This window comes from Pantherophis guttatus, chromosome 7 (assembly GCF_059756535.1).
Source record: "Pantherophis guttatus breed Tessera chromosome 7, ASM5975653v1, whole genome shotgun sequence".
NCBI lineage: Eukaryota > Metazoa > Chordata > Lepidosauria > Squamata > Colubridae > Pantherophis > Pantherophis guttatus.
This window is the reverse complement of record NC_142069.1, coordinates 42,227,254-42,243,578: the sequence shown is the minus strand read 5'-3', so window position 1 is coordinate 42,243,578 and position 16,325 is coordinate 42,227,254. Positions and strand designations below refer to the sequence as shown.

Genomic DNA, 16,325 nt, shown 5'->3' with positions numbered 1-16,325 from the left:
ATAATTAATGCAGGAGATAGATAGATGGATGGATGGATGGATGGATGGATGGATCTTATATATCCTCAAAATAAAGGACATATTTAGGACAAAAAAGTATTCTGTCCTCACTTTGTATTCATACATTATTTTTAATATGCAAACATACATGGCTGTGGTTCATTTAGTGGCATTATTCTATTAAAGATTTTAGAAAATGTCAAAATATTTTCAGTTTTATCTGAGTTCAGAAGCTGAGTAGAGTTCGGTAATTATGTTCAAAATTTTGAGTACACCTTATGGACAAAAAATATCTCTTAGTTTTCTAAGAGGTTACCTTATATCAGTTGTATCAATTATGTAAGCTCAGCATTTGTACTAAAGCAAAGTATTCAGATAAATGTGCATATATTGATATATAGGTTTAATCTAGCAAAATATTCTTTGCTTTAATGTCAACAAAGAGAGGGAAAATTACATATGTGCAAAACTTTTATGGGGACACATTTTTTGCTCCTGCCTATATTGATCCAGCCATTCTGAGAGTACTCAGTTTTCTGCAAGTCAGTTTTCCAAAACTGAAGCAGTTTCTGACATTTTGAACATAATCTATTTTCAAAACAGGCCTGTTGAGTCCAGAACACTGTATCAGAGCATCATAACCATTTTCATACTATTCCTCATTCAGACTCCCCCAAAGCTGATATTTCCTCCCTTCATCCAAAGCAGAAAATAGCTGCTAGATTAGTTGCTGCAACAGAAATGAGCATCAAGGAATGAAGCACAATAGCTACTTGGTGGGTGGGTAAGGAACGGAAAGTCCTGCAAAGGGCAACTGGAACCCCCCAGGTTGCCAACCTCCAAAGAATTCTTCCTGCAACCCAATAGGAACTTTGTCCAGTTTCAACATTTTTCCCACAGAAAACACAACTTTCCTGCCAGATCACTATGATCTGATTTCATCTGGCTGGGAATGAAATTGAGATTCAATTGTGAAGATTGATACCTGTACAAAAGGTAAAGGACACCTTTCAGCTGATAAAAGGAGAGAATGTGGATGTGTTCTAGATCTGTAATTTATTTATGCATTTATTTACCAATGGAATTAATAATTACTACTTAGGAATTACTGTTTTTTGTCTACTGTTTTTCCATCCTTGGTATTTTTGATATTTTTTAAGTGGAAGAAAAAGCTACAACTGTTTCTTGATGGCTCAGTTCACAAAGACAAAACTGAGAGGACTTGCACACCATTATTTCCATTCCCCAATTCCTCATAAATCAGTTCAAAGCCGACTTGCTGTTTTCCTCAGTTCTGCCAACCTCAACCTCAAAATGCTGGGAACACTAAGCACACGCTAACAGCCAATCAATGCTTGCCCTCCAGCTGACTAATAGCACATTGCAAAACACTTTATTGAGACCAATGAATGGCTGCAGATCCTGGAGCAACACTATTCTCCTTACAAAATAAATTGCTACTTCCCAACCAGATTTTCAATTCAAGATGCATGTATTTGCTTGGCCATTTGTAAAAAGAAAGAAAATTCTCAGTGTTTGTATAAAAAGAAGCTGGCTGCAAACATGACATTTTTGGGTTTTTTTTTTTTTTTAAATTTAAGCCTCTTAAACTGTGAAGGTAAAAGGATAGTAAGGGATCATTTTTGCAGCTGGGTATTTTTTCCAATAACTATAACTATGGTTGCGTATGACTGGAGTGTGGGAGGTATTTTCTAAACAACATCTACAGAGAGAACACTGACACGGGGAGATGGTTATGTCTGCCTTGGATACAGGACCTGGAGCAAGGCAAGCATTCCCAGAAGTTCTTCAGAGCTGCAGCATTATAAAAAGAAATAGCATTGTTTTAGTTTCAATTAAGTTAGCAAAGAATCACTCAGCTTCCCAAACCATCCATGTGTGAAGCTGAACATATCTCAAACAGTTTCAAAACTGCAATTAAGCCATTATATAGAGGCTCTCTAAAATTGACAAAGGAGGTGACTGACAGCCTGGAAAACTAATGATTAATCAGGAAACTGACCAAGAATCTGGAGAAGCCTGTGGTTGTGCTGGGCGGTGTTTCCTCTGTCATTCTCACACCTGCATTGTAGAAGGAGGAGTGAGGCTGAACCAGGAAGTTCAGTACCTGAATCTTGAAGTTTATTTTCAGGCGTGCGCATGCGCCCTGGGCAGCTCCTCTTCCGGATTGCAGCCCAGACATGTGCGCGCTCCCTTTTCGGCACTCGGTGCCGAAAAGGTTTGCCATCACTGGGCTATAGCATGAATCCCAAAACCTAGTCCTAATCAGTTTTTTGTCTATTCATAATTCTAACCAATCTTTACATTTGCTCTCTTCATATTTCTCACATGAACAGAAGAGGGTCTGTGTATTTCTGTTACTAAAGTCATGTGATTCTTCCCAATATATTGTGGGGGCAGGTTTTGCAGTTGAAAGAATTAACCAAGCATTTCCAGGTTTTAATCTATGAGGTAAGTGGAGATTCCATTATTTGATAAGGATATGTTCTGTTCTCCTTTTAGCACTTGCAAGGTTAGTTACTAAATTGATTAACAATGGCTTAATTTAAATCCATTAAAATCAGGTTAAGCAGGTATTTCTTTTTTAGAAATGTGCTTTTTTACTAACTTTTTTTGGTAGGCTGAATTAAGATTCCTTGAAGTTAATGCGGCATGAAGCTGTAATGTAACACAAAAGTGCAGAACTTTTCTAATTCTTAATTCTAAGTCTCAAGGGTTTTGAGAACAATTGCAAATTTCATTTTGTTTTGCTTTGCATTCTTTGCAGATCAACACTAATTTCTTCTACTATGTTGACAGTTTTTACCTTTAAGAACCACCGCCTGCATAAGATAATCCTGTTTCTTATTCAAGAATATTGAAGTGACTCTTTACTATAAATATCAATTTCATTTCACGTTTTGGAATAATATGTTCAAGAGAGGCAACCAAATTGTCCTTGTTTTTAATTGGCTTCTTTTCTTTTTTTCCCTAATTCTGTTGCTAGCATAAATACTTTTATATTATCAAACCACCCACACGCAGACTAACATGTTCTTCATAATAACTGAAGCCATCACTGGGATTAAAAAAAGTATCATTGCAGAAAATAGGCATAAATCAAAAGACTATAGGCAAGGACAGATCCTTGGGAGCTGCATTTTAAAAATAGCATCTTATATTATGGAGAAACCTGGAAGCTCATCTCACAAGATTAGAAGAATTATCTCAGAATGCAAGGACATCTTGAACTATGATGAATTTAAATTACTTTAATTTTATCTCAACTGATTGAGAGGAGATAAATTAGCAATATCTGGAAATTCTAAACCACATTGAGTTTAAGCTGATGGTTAAAATCCTGAAAAATCTGAAGCAAAAACCATTGGAATAGCTTTACAGATCCTTGGATCATCTGAGAGGTTTAGTGATTCCCACTTTACTGTCCCTGGACAGAATCACAGGGTGAATGATCTTTACGAATCTATTAAAAGAAGAAATGTTTATTTTCAGAACAGGGTGTTAGTGCCTTAAGAATTTACCTTCTTCAAGCAAAGAACCAGAACTCAGAGTATTAGGCTAAGTGCAAAGACTTTAACCTCATTTTACCTACAGCCTACAGCAGAACAATCTGCTCTCTGAAAGCTTTCCTTGCTACCTCGGTTTCTAGCACCAGCCACAGATGGATCATAAAATAGAAGTAAAGCATCAGAACGCAGCCTGTATTGCAGCATGGAGATGGTTTTGAAGCTCACAGAAAAATCATTTCAAACATAAATGAATTTCATATCCTGAAGAGAAACAAACCCAGATTGCTTCTCATATTTAAATGTTTTACATATATACACAAACACAGAGATATATGTGTATGTGTGTGTGTGTGTGTGTGTGTGTGTGTGTGTGTGTTATACACACACACTACAGATATAGCAAATTTTATATCACAAGAAGCTGGGTTATGTTCACTAAATCAGTGACATAAAGCATTCCATAATATTACCATACTCTATAAATAAAACTATCAGGAACAAATTGAATCATTGGATGTCAAAAGCCATTTTAAAATTAAAAAAGAAAAAAAATTCAGTGCCTTCCTGAACTTCAAGAACCAAGACACATCTAAGGCAGCCTATTCCATGATGCGGGGCATGGAACAACAAGAGAGAAGGCTTGTCCTCACAGAAGTGCTATCTTAAGCAGATCTTCTGTAGATATACTAATTTTACCAAGTAAGACAGTCTCTCGTATAATTCACTGCTACACAAATACAGTTTGATTAAAAAAAACCAATTAAAACTTTGAATTGAGCCTTCAGACCTACTGGAACTAGTACAGCAACCACAATATATATATATATATATATATGTATGTATATATATATATATATATATATTATTCTTCAGTAGCAGATTTTCCCTACTAACTCCTCTGTTTCAGATCACTTGTACCTTAAATTCATCTTCATAAGAGGCCCAACTTAATCCACATAGTAAAAGTCCAGCTGCAAAACAACCAGGTTTCCTGCATAGAGTTACTGAAGACTAATCACATATATTCTGAAAATTCTTGTCCGTTAATAAATGAATAAATGTGAATGATACATTTTCCCATTTATTTACATGTCTGTATTTGTATGTCTACTGTCAAAAGCCAGAAATAGTATGGAAGACCGATTAAGAAAGAGTATCCTCAATGAATATTCTGAGAAAGATTATTCCACTCATAGAAACTTCTACAAAACTCAGAAAGCTCCCACTTTCTTACCATTAAATACATCTCCCAAGTATGATTCACTATATCAATAAAAATTAATACTAAGTACTCTGAAAATATATTACTAATCTGAGTTAACATCTGTCTACCCACAAATACATATACTCTTTTTTCTTGCTACTTACAAATAATGAAAACTGTAGATGAAAAAACATTAATTTACAGAATGCTAAATTCCCATTCCTAACAGTTTAATATATTTATTTGTAATAATGGTTACAAGACCAATGTGAAATGCATAATCATTTATTTATATTGCCAAGTTCATTATTCACATGATAATTATTATTAACAACTCACGATTTACTAACAGTATCCTGAAGAACCATATAAAAGCAGGACAAGAAGCAATGGATGGAAACTAATTAAGGAGAGAAGCAACCTAGAACTAAGGACAAACTTCCTAATAGTTAGAACAATTAATTAGTGGAATGACTTGCTTCCAGAAGTTGTGACTGCTCCAACAGTGGAGTTTTTAAGAAGAGATTGGAGAACCATTTGTCTGAAATGATATAGGGTTTCATCTATTATTCTGTTACATATTTCTCCTACAATTTCATTTGTCAATATTTTTTCAGATAAAAGGGTGTTCTTTTCACCCACTGCCATCAACATTTTTTAACTCAAATGAGAATTCAGTTTCCCTGCTAACTTACTACTTTAATGTGGTTGCATTAGAAACAAAAGCACAAAAGCAAATTGAGCTTCACCATGCTGAAAAGCTACTTTAATTAAGAGAATTGACACACTTACAATTTCTCAATATCAACATTCTTTTTATATGGACTTACTGATCTGTGAATGAAACTATAATTTACCTGTTTTAATACTTATTTCATTAAGTTACAAAACAAAATATTGTATTCTCTTGTGGCTTTAACATTTCCTTTTCCTAGGCTAGCTTCATTGTATGAAAATTGTTAAAATTTTCTAGTATCTTTCTGAAAACCAGTTTACCTATGTGTCAGTTGAATGGTTGTTCTGGAAACAGAAAACAACCACAAATGCAGTGAAGGCCTGAAACAAAATCAATATCCTTCTAAAAATCTAAATCGGCTTTTTTCTGTCTAAATATGACAGAAAAGTTAAGTTACTGGTACTTAATTCTGCTTGTATTCTTCTGATGAATCCAGCACTGATTCTATCTATTTATCTATATGTCTGTCTGCCTATCTGTCTCAGCACAGACTGGTGTTTTGTATCAAATATTAAAACCTGTCAATCATTCAAAACTAGGACTCTGATTCCTTCACAATTATTGTTGTGAATTTAAGGGGATATACTCAGTGTACACAAAATACAAAATACGTCAGACTATTATTTTCCCAGAAAAAGAAAAAGAATCAGTTTTTATTTTTCAGAGGTAGATGGAAATCATATTGTATGTACTTAGAAGGAACATGTATAGTCCATTGGCCCAATTTAATTGGATTATATTTAAAATTTCCAAGCTTTGAATTGTTAATTTCATTCCTCCAAGGATTTCATGGTTCCCTTTGTCAATTAATTATGGCTTATAAATGATTTTAATTTCTGAATGTTGTACCATTAAATTGATGCTTATTTGCTTTAATTTTTGTGAATTTCTGATTTATTCATTTTGTTACTGCACCTTGAAAATAGAGACAATCATGTTGGATTAATGCATGTTACACTCTAGCAAATGGTTCAGTAAGCACTGCCTCATAATCTGAGTTTTTCTGGGATGAATTCAGACTAATTCTGAGACTTAATAAATCACCATTCTTCTACTATTAATAAAAATGCATTTGAAGTCCTGTAGTATTGGGAGATATGGTGTTTTCTGAGTAATAGGGCAAGCACTGTGTTTCCTTTTAATATTTTAATAACTAATTTTAAATCATATGATATCCAATGAAGAATATTAATACATCTTTATTATGTGCTATGAATAGATCTCATTTGCTCTATATATTTCAAATTGTAGCAATTATATTACTAGCATTCAATTTTAGAAGCAATACATAGCTTATCATTTTAACCTAGTTTTATCTACACAGCTTGAATTAGTTTATGGTATGAAATTTAAAATGAAACAATGAATTTTTAAATCACAAATTAACATTTAATGACCTGGCTTTTTCCCAGGCCTAGACTTGGGACGTGTTTATATGTGTTTTGAATGTTGTTAGTCAGATTCTCCATCTTGTTCTTTATTTATATTTTTTCTTCCTTATCTTGTCTTTTTCTTATTCATATTGTATTTTAATTTGTCTGTTATTATATGAGCTTCCCAGAGTTGTTCTGAAGTAAGGTAGTGCCTAAATGAATTAAATTAATTCTATTTTAGTTACCATATAACAGTTAGAACACAGAATAGGTAACAATGTTCCATGTGTTTGGGCATATAGTCATGCTGGGCCACAGAAATTTCTTCAGACAATGCTAGCGCCCTCAGCTAAAAAAATGGGGATGAGCCCTCCCAAAGTTGAAAATGACTGGACCCGGGAAACCTTTACCTTTTACTTGCAGCTAAATGGAGAGTTTTATGTGCCAAAATATTCCCCAAAATTGGGTTTGTCTTATCTGTGGGTGGGCTTATTCACAAGTATAGAGTACCCATATACTCCTTTTATACCGATGTATAAGATCATTCATAGATAAGCAGAGCACTGAATTTTTAATTCAATTCCATGCCACCCGCGGAAAATGAAAATTGATAAAAATTTTGTGGGCTGGATTATTATTAATTATTAATGGTGGTACAATTTTCAAGGTATTAGGGTTAGAAATTTGACAGTTGGCTTATCTGCAATGTACTTATAAGTGAGTATATATGGCAGTTTAAATTAGAAGCCAAGTCTTTTCAAAGGAGAATGTGATTTGTGAATCTTTATCATCTGCCCTTGGAAGGTAAGCATAGTTATTTAGACTATTTGTTCTTTAGGTTAAATGCACAAAATGTTAAAATGGCAAACTCAGGTTGTCCTTCCCATAGCTTCAAAATATGTCTATAATCAAAATACATTCCTAGGCTACAGCCTGAATGTTTATATATTCAACGAGAATTTTCCATACAACTTAACCTTCCAGGTATATACAGAAATCCCTGGAGGAATTGTTTCCTGCATAGGCCCACCAAAGATGTATTTATTTTAGTTGTATGGGAAATCTTGCCTTTAAATTGTGTCAGAACAGTCTTGTAGAGGTCTTGCTATACTGTGGGGTCCCAGCAAGCTTCTTTTGTTAAGCCATCCTGAAATTTCTAGGTTCCTGATAAATTTGATAGGTTTTGTCACTTTAATTTTAAAAGTACTTTTAATTTTAAAAGTAATTAACTGAAGCAAACCGCTCCAAACTTGATTGCAGAACATACAACTTTAGCAACAGAGTGGACAATGCCTGGAATGCACTACCTGACTCTGTGATTTCTTCCCCAAATTCCCAAAACTTTAACCTTAGACTGTCTACTGTTGACCTCACCACATTCCTAAGTGGTCTGTAAGGGGCTTGCATAAGCGCACCAACGTGCCTACCATCCCTGTCCTAATGTCCCTTTTTATTTGTATCCATTTCATATATTCATAATCATGTTTATACTTATATCTGTTATCTAATACATGCTTGACAAATAAAATAAATAAATAAATAAAGCAAATTAGTATCACACATAATTATGTATGGTTTCCTAGAGAAAGGGTATGTCTAAATGAAGACTGAGGACAACTGAAGACAGTGCTAGTAAAAGACTTTACTAAGCTGTTACTGAGGTGCCATTACCATCCTCTTTGGGGGGGTAATGGGATTTGTAAATCAGAGGACAGTTGTGTAATTCCAAGAAAATTCCTAACTTCTTTAAAAAGAAGTTTAACAGAAGCTATATTTATGTGCTCTCTGTTTTTTTTTTTCCTTTGAAATCTGACATTCTACACAGACTTAGTATTTAGTTAAAATCTGGAATATAGTTTACAACGTGATTGGATGCTACTGATTATTTGGGAGTAAGTTGTCATTCAAGAATGAGAAATAATCACCAGGCTGAGCATGGGCTAAGCCTCTTTCTATCCTCCACATTCACTATTTTGTATGTGGCTTTAGATGGCAAGCCTAAGGATTCTATTGAAAAATGAATTTTATTAAAAGTAATTTATTTGTGGTGAAATTGAACTGACAGAACACTAGAAAAAGTATTTTAAGAAACTCTATGAGAATGAAAATTAAATGCTGAAGATTGGAACTCAAATGAATGTTCCGCAACATTGGTGAAAAGAAAACATCAAAAAAGAAGAGTGATTCTAGGTAACGGTAGTGATAATAACAAATCCTGATTGTAAGGTGTGATTGTAAGGGGTGAAATCCAGCAGGTTCTGAAAGGTTCTGAAGAACTGGTTGCAGAAATTTTGAGTAGTTTGGAGAACCTGTAGCAGAAATTTTGAGTAGTTCAGAGAACCGGCAAATACCACCTCTGGCTGGCCCCAGAATGGGGTGGGAATGGAGATTTTGCAATATCCTTCCCCCAGGAGTGGGGAAGGAATGGGGATTTTGCAGTATCCTTCCCCTGGAGTGGGGTGGGAATGGAGATTTTGCAGTATCCTTCCCCTGCCATGCCCACAAAGCCACATCCACAGAACCGGTAGTAAAAAAATTTGGATTTCACCACTGCACCAAAACTAATTAACAACCAGTAGGTATAGCAATCTGGACAAAAAAAATACCCAAGAAATTAGCATTACTATCATCAAACATATATGGTGGAACTTGAGAAATCTTAAAACATGAATGTGGAAGTGGCTGCGTAAATTGTTTAAGATGACGTCTGCATCTATGTCTGAAAATTGAAAGAATGTTGATGGAGGTATTCATCTACAGAGGGGGGATAGTTTGAATAAATTCGAAACTATCGGGATTAACTTGTTAAGTGTGTCTGGAGAGGTATTTGGTGATTTTCAGCAGATCACTGGATATATAAAGTGAGAAAGCTAGTTTACTGTATATTTACTGATGTAGAGAACAAATAAGTTTCAATTATGGAATCTTTCCACAAATTTGGAGTTGAATATTTTTTTTTCTGAATGTAGTAAGCACTGGAGAAATAAAGAATCCATGAGAATAAATGGAATGATCTGGAAATAGTTCAGCACTGAATAGTGACAAAGATGGCTGGTGTCACCTTGTTTAATGTATTTATAGATAAATACGAAATAAATGCTGGCGATGACAGTGGAAGTGTGTGGCTTGAGGATGTGAATGTCTATTTTCTATGCTAGCTTATTAACTGAGAATCCAAAGGATTTGGAATAAATGTTAGAGGAAATGGATTGAACAAGTTATACATAAATGGTGAAAACTCAAGGGTATACATGAATTTGTGTGTTTTCTGAAGATGGAAACATGATTGAACAAACTTTAAGATGTATGTATGCTGATAAAAAGAGAATATACTATGTGGTTTGTTTTGAGTAATGACTGCAGAAGAGGGGCATGTTTCAGCTCACTTTAGCACGAAGAAGTGAGAGTTAGGTATGTCAGATAGATTTATAATTAAATACTGGGGGAATGTGCCAAATTTTCAAAATTAGACTTAAGTTTTAAAACTGAAAAATTAATTCTGCTTGCAAGTCCCACAATTCTATTGTCTTCTAAGAAGAAAATACTCATAAAAGGAGGTAATTTGGGCTTCATAGTAACACACATTTAACCATGTTTCATTATCTATGCTGTGATTGACTGGGTATCCACCCTCTGCTATATTATAAACCACAAGTCATGGTGCTTGATTTTACATCACACACTCCAAAACCCAAACAAACTGCAAAAAGGTTTAACAGCATATATAAACCACAAGAAGAGAAATGTTTCCTTTGACGTACTTGTTAAGGACATATTTGGAATGCAGATATTCTGGGGGTGGGGAAGAGATGAGTATATTGTATAGGAAACATATTGTACATGGAAATGTATGGGAATCTAATTGGAAGACTGCAAGAAGTATTTAACCCAGTTCCTGCACAGGTAGGAAGAAATAAGCTGTAAATAACCAGTCCTGGAATATTCATGTCTCTGAATCACTGCCAGCATCAGCAGAATATTACTGTGAGAAAGATAACACATTGTTTCAGCACAGCCTGCAGCTATTGGTAGAAAGGGACAGGACGGCAGGATTAAAAATAGAATCCTAATTTGGGGGTGGGGGGGGGGATATGACCTGAAACCAATAGAAGAATCAATTGGTGAAGTGGATTATTCTGAAGTTCATAGGTTTTGTATAACCTGTTTGTTTATCATTTTTTATTTGGGAGAATATATTCATATTCTATACAACATATTCTATTATGACAGACATACTTTGGATCATTACTTTGTAAATGCCACAACAGAAATGGATTAAAAAAAGAAACACAGGAAGGTTTATTTTTATGCCAAACGTATTAAGGTGATGATAAAATTAAAAGGGCATTGTTATTTTAAGTAAAGATAAAAGTAGCTTGGTGTGCAGGGATAGATAGCTGCAGAATTTACTCATGGTTATTTCCTGCTGGATAATCAAGAAGCTGGGGAAAAACTGGTGTTTATGCATCTGTGTGAGTGCACTGAGGCAAAATCACATATTTCTCTTAAACCGATCATTAAGGGATCTGTTTATTCAGACAGTGGAAGAGAGTTGAGAAAATAACACATTGGCATCTCAGCAGGAAAATACAATTTTTTTTGTTATTCTTCTTATAGCTCAGAAGCACCTTTATTTGAGCTGAACTTAGCTGCAGGTTAGAAAGCAAGATCTTCATGGGTGAGGTGGGGGGGATGCATATTACACTTTTGCAGGTTTGTTCCTGCCTTCCAAATCCCCCCAAATAAAAAAAATCAGGCAAAATTAACTGAGAAAGGAGGGAAGTAAATATTGCAACAATCTTACTTTCTTTTCTTAGTATGTGACATGAAAACTTTCAATGAAGATAGTTTGCTTTATTAGAACTCTATTCCCATTTCCTAAACATTCTTACCACTCAACATAAAAAATGCATTTTTTTCATAAAACAGTAACACCAAATGATATCAGTAGCATCAAGTGGTCCAATGCATCCTGCAAACTGAATCTGATTTCTCACTATTTGTTGCCGAGTCTTTTAAAATATCTGATTTAATTTATAGCCTCTTCTGAACTTTTTAGCAGCAATTAACTTCCTTACGTCAGTAATAAAACGTTAACCACTTACCTGGAAAGTATAAAACCGAGTTCCATTAATAGGATGCAACTTAGGAGACCCAGAAAGTGTGCTCATCTCAGAGAATATCATTTCTGGTTCTAGACACAATATAATCCACAAGAAGCTATAGGAAAAAGCAGAGAACAGCAGCACCCTGCTTGCAAGAGGAAGCCTTCCATAGGTTTCAGGGAGGTACTGTATAATATGACATCTGCTCCATCCGTTCAGAGAGACGAGTGACAGTATGCAAACACACCATGTCTACATTTGTAAGCTCAGCTTAGTTTAGCAGACTCATCGGTCAAAAACCTTTAGTTCAACCAGCTTTTAAAGTGTCATAGGAATAACACCAAGACTTTGTTTTAAAAAGAAAGAAAGAAATGCTAGAGCAAAACCTACAGTAAAATGTAGCTGGTGCAGGATCTGGCAATGCTTCGAACTCTGCCCATCTGTTCCTAGTGATAATCACCTCCCTCATCTACAGCCTTGCAGAATGATTATGCTGACATCCCTGTTAACCATTACCACACAGCTTGATTACAAGCAAGCATGCAAAGCTGAGTAGAGAGGACCTCTTCTGACTAAACCAATCCATTGTTATTATATATAATGCTCAATAATGTGGGTTATGTGCACAGGTACATAAAAATTGTCTTCGTTCCACTGTTGATTGCTGAAATGTAATACTTTAAAATTAGGATGCAGACACTTTGTGCCCCACTAATTGCACAAATCTATTAAAATTGTGTCTGATAAACACTGTGATCTACAAATAAAAATGAGGGGAAGTTTGAAAGTAATGCAGCCAGGTTTTCAGGCTTCAAAATGAGGTGTTGCTTGTTAAATAAAATGATGAGAAACATTATGACTTTGGAGAAACATTATGACTTTGTTATATATTTGCAACTTTGGCTTTGTTTTCTTTCCCCAGAGAAACATTCATATGAAAAGCAATACTGTCGGTAATAACATCATTGGATAATTTTGATTACTGAAATGTTTATAACCATTCTTGTTTTAAAAGAACTCATCCAAGCATTAAACTGAACAAGCAGAAAAGATTTTTATGCTGTAATGCATCTGACTTTCACACACTTTCAGTTTGTTCTGAGAACAGGAAAAAATTAACACTACTCTGACACCTTATAGGCAGCAAAAATAAATGGTTTCATCTGCACTTCAGGAGAAGTTGGTATTTCTAGATATACAAAACCTGAAGCTTAAATGATGCTTGAATGTTAAAAGCAGTTTTGGGGATGGTTAAAGGTGTGTTTTGACATTTACAAAGACTATTGTTTTCACAGAACATCAACGGTTCTCAAACTATGCACTATGGTGCCCTGGGATACCCAGCAAACTCAGAAGCACGCAGCAGAGTATTTTGTTACTTAATCAATGTGAACTACAGGTAGTTCTTGATTTACAACCATAAGTAAGTCTAGAGTTATAGTAATAAGTTGTTTGGTCCTAAGTCAAGTCATCATGTGAGCGGATTTGAAGTTATGGCTGTTTTTTATGATAGTTAAGTAAAGGCAACAGTCATTGAACAAATCCATTTTCTCCAATCGGCATTTTTGCCATAACCTGGGGGGGTGGTGGTGGTCACAAATCCTGATCAGGTGACAGCAGAATGCTGCAACTTACTGTATAGATGAGCTATTTGCCAAGTGCTCAAAATGAGATCATGTGACCATCGGTGTGTGTGTCCATCTTATCTTCATTAAGATACTGGTGTCAGCTTTGGAAGCCATATTAGGCCGGAAGCTTCCATGCTGCTGCCTTCTCATGTGTGGGAAAGTAGGAGGGGGGATTTAGTAGAGGGGTTGTCTGGAGACATAATACCATTCTTCCTGTCAGTCAAGGTCAGGGCGATCCTGCATCTGGAGAAGGAGTGGTCGGCGTGATGTCTCCAGATGGGATGGTGGTTGATTGGAGCATGTGATCGATTGAGGAGTGAGGGGATAGTTTTGGGGTTTTTTGATTTACAGAAGGAAACCTGGACCTCTCAGATTCGGGTTTTCCCAGATGTGCCAGTTTACCTATTCTAGTAAATAGAACTTTGAAAAATGCTTGCTTCAGAGTTTTACTTGGAGTTGGGAGGTTTTCTGGAATGCTGACAACTGTTAGTAAATTGAGGAGTACCTGTATCAATGAGTTCTCTGCAGCATAGTTTAGAAATTACTGAGGGCATGTGAAAAAAATATTGTGACACTAAGGATGCTGAACCCAGAAAAATTTGGGAAATTCTATAGAATATAAATTATTGGGGGGTGGGGGAACCACTGTATTACCAAGAGAAATTTGAAAAGAAAAAATCCTAAGCATTCTGACAATAAGTCAGTAAACAGAAATCTCTTTCACTGGAAAAGAAAACTAAGAAACTGGAAACAAATTTTAGTACTGCATTCATTCTAAAAATATTAGTTTGCTGGCATTAAGTATAAGACAGTCACACCCACATCCACACATACTTATAGAATCTATCAAGGAAATTCTTTTAAGTCACGATTTTGACATCAGTTTTCAGATGAAATGTAACATAATACTTCATGCAAGTCTTCCAAAGCATATTCCTACATGAACAGGTAAACATATTCTCAACACATTCTGAGTTTTAATAATTTATATGATGGACTTCCAGTAATTCAGAATATAGATAGTAGAGTGCTGATAAGAGTCAAAGCCTACTTTAGTATTTCAATTTAGCCTGTCCAACAGAGCATCAAAATTTATCCTAGACAAGAAAAAAGCACAGAACCAGGAATCCCTATTTAAAAGTACTGTACTTCCAGGACTTTTAAGACTATACAGTACCAGACTGTATTCTTTCTTCTGCAAGCAGAATAGTCTCCAACCATAGATCATTCTTCCTTTGCTCCTGAAGCAAATCCCTACAAATCCCCACAAATTGGTTCAGGTCAGAGGGAGTATAATGGCTTTCAACAATTATGGAAACTCTTGTTGCACAAGAATCTCAATAAACAAGACAACCTATTTCCCATCTCCAGAATAGAGAGCACAAATAAGAAACTAAAAATATAATCTACGAAAGAAATCTTGCACATATTAGATAACAATGTCCAGAAGTGTATGATAATCTCTGTTTGGAAGCCTCATAGCTAACTGCTTATCGCTTGATGTGAAATGCCATTACTTGTTATATTACAGTATGTTAGATTTGAACATTGAAAAACGGTATATAAAGGAGAGAGCATTGCCCAGCTAAGATTATTGTGCATCAGCCTTTCTCAAGCAACATGGATTTGATCTTTGTAACACCTACCTTGGTTGTATCAGAACCGGATTACTGCAATGTTCTCTACATAGGGTGCACTTTGAAGAAGACTCAGAAAGTTGGCCAGAAAGGTATAACATGTTATCATGTGCAGCAAATAGATGGTGCCTTTATTAAAACAGGTGCAGTTCCCAGATATTCCCTTACTGCATTAGATTACTAGTGAAGACTTTAGAACTCTGATACATTTGAGAGAAGGATGTCTAAAAAAACTGCCTTCTCTTTTATTATGTTCTTTGCCTTCTAAAAGAATTCTTAAATCACCAGGAATAAAATAGAATTGAAACTGCAGAAAGAGAGTTGTTTAGGCTCTAGTATTTCCTTCCAAAAGAGTAAATTTAGGTCAATTAAATTAATTGCCTTTAGAGTGATCTGGATTTTAAATTTTTCTCCTTTGTTTCGGTGTTTTATTAGTTGTCCTGTGTTTTTCTAAGGCAATTGTTTTTAAGACGAGTAACTGTACTACCACGAGCCTTGGTAGTACAGTGGTCTGTACTGTACCACTGTACTGCTCTAAGGCACCCTGTTATTAAGCTGGTTATTGAGACCAGCTGCCTGCAATTACTGCAGGTTTGAATCTCGCCAAGGCTCAAGGTTGACTCAGCCTTCCATCCTTTCTGAGGTAGGTAAATTGAGGACCCAGTTGTGGGAGCAATAAGCTGACTTTGTATAAATATGCAAAAGGATGAAGGCTATTGCTGAGCACATTGTAAGCCGCCCTGAATCTCCAGAGAAGGGCAGCATATAAATCAAATTAAAAAAAAAAAAAAAAGACGCAGGTTTTCAACTGTGGCTCACAATCCACTAAACCAGGGGTCTCTAAACTTGGCAACTTTAAGACTTGTGGACTTCAACTCCCAGAGTTCCTCAGCCAGCAAACCTGACTGAGGAATTCTGGGAGTTGAAGTCCACAAGTCTTAAAGTTGTCAAGTTTGGAGACCCCTGTACTAAACAAACAAATTTGAAAGGAATTACAGCCTGTGCAGGTGGCAGAGTGTAGTTTTACATCCTTAGATTGTTGCTCTGCCAGCGATTCAGCTTTCCAAGGACAAGCTAGGGACTTAATAAAAACTCAGCCCTGCTTTGCCTGA

At 35.5% G+C, this 16,325-nt stretch overlaps 1 protein-coding gene across 9 annotated transcripts in view; it reads right to left on the bottom strand.

Moving 5' to 3' along the window:
- The window catches only part of PPFIA2 (PPFI scaffold protein A2), a 218,903-nt gene that overhangs the window by 150,436 nt on the left and 52,142 nt on the right, over positions 1–16,325 (bottom strand). The window contains exon 1 of one of the 9 annotated variants that reach the window (XM_060694644.2): positions 11,949–12,182. The exons of the other annotated variants lie outside the window; for them this stretch is intronic. Coding sequence (XP_060550627.1) covers positions 11,949–12,029 — 81 coding nt within the window. The 5' untranslated portion in view covers positions 12,030–12,182. Of the gene's footprint in view, positions 1–11,948; positions 12,183–16,325 lie in introns of those variants that run through there. 9 annotated transcript variants of the gene reach the window in all.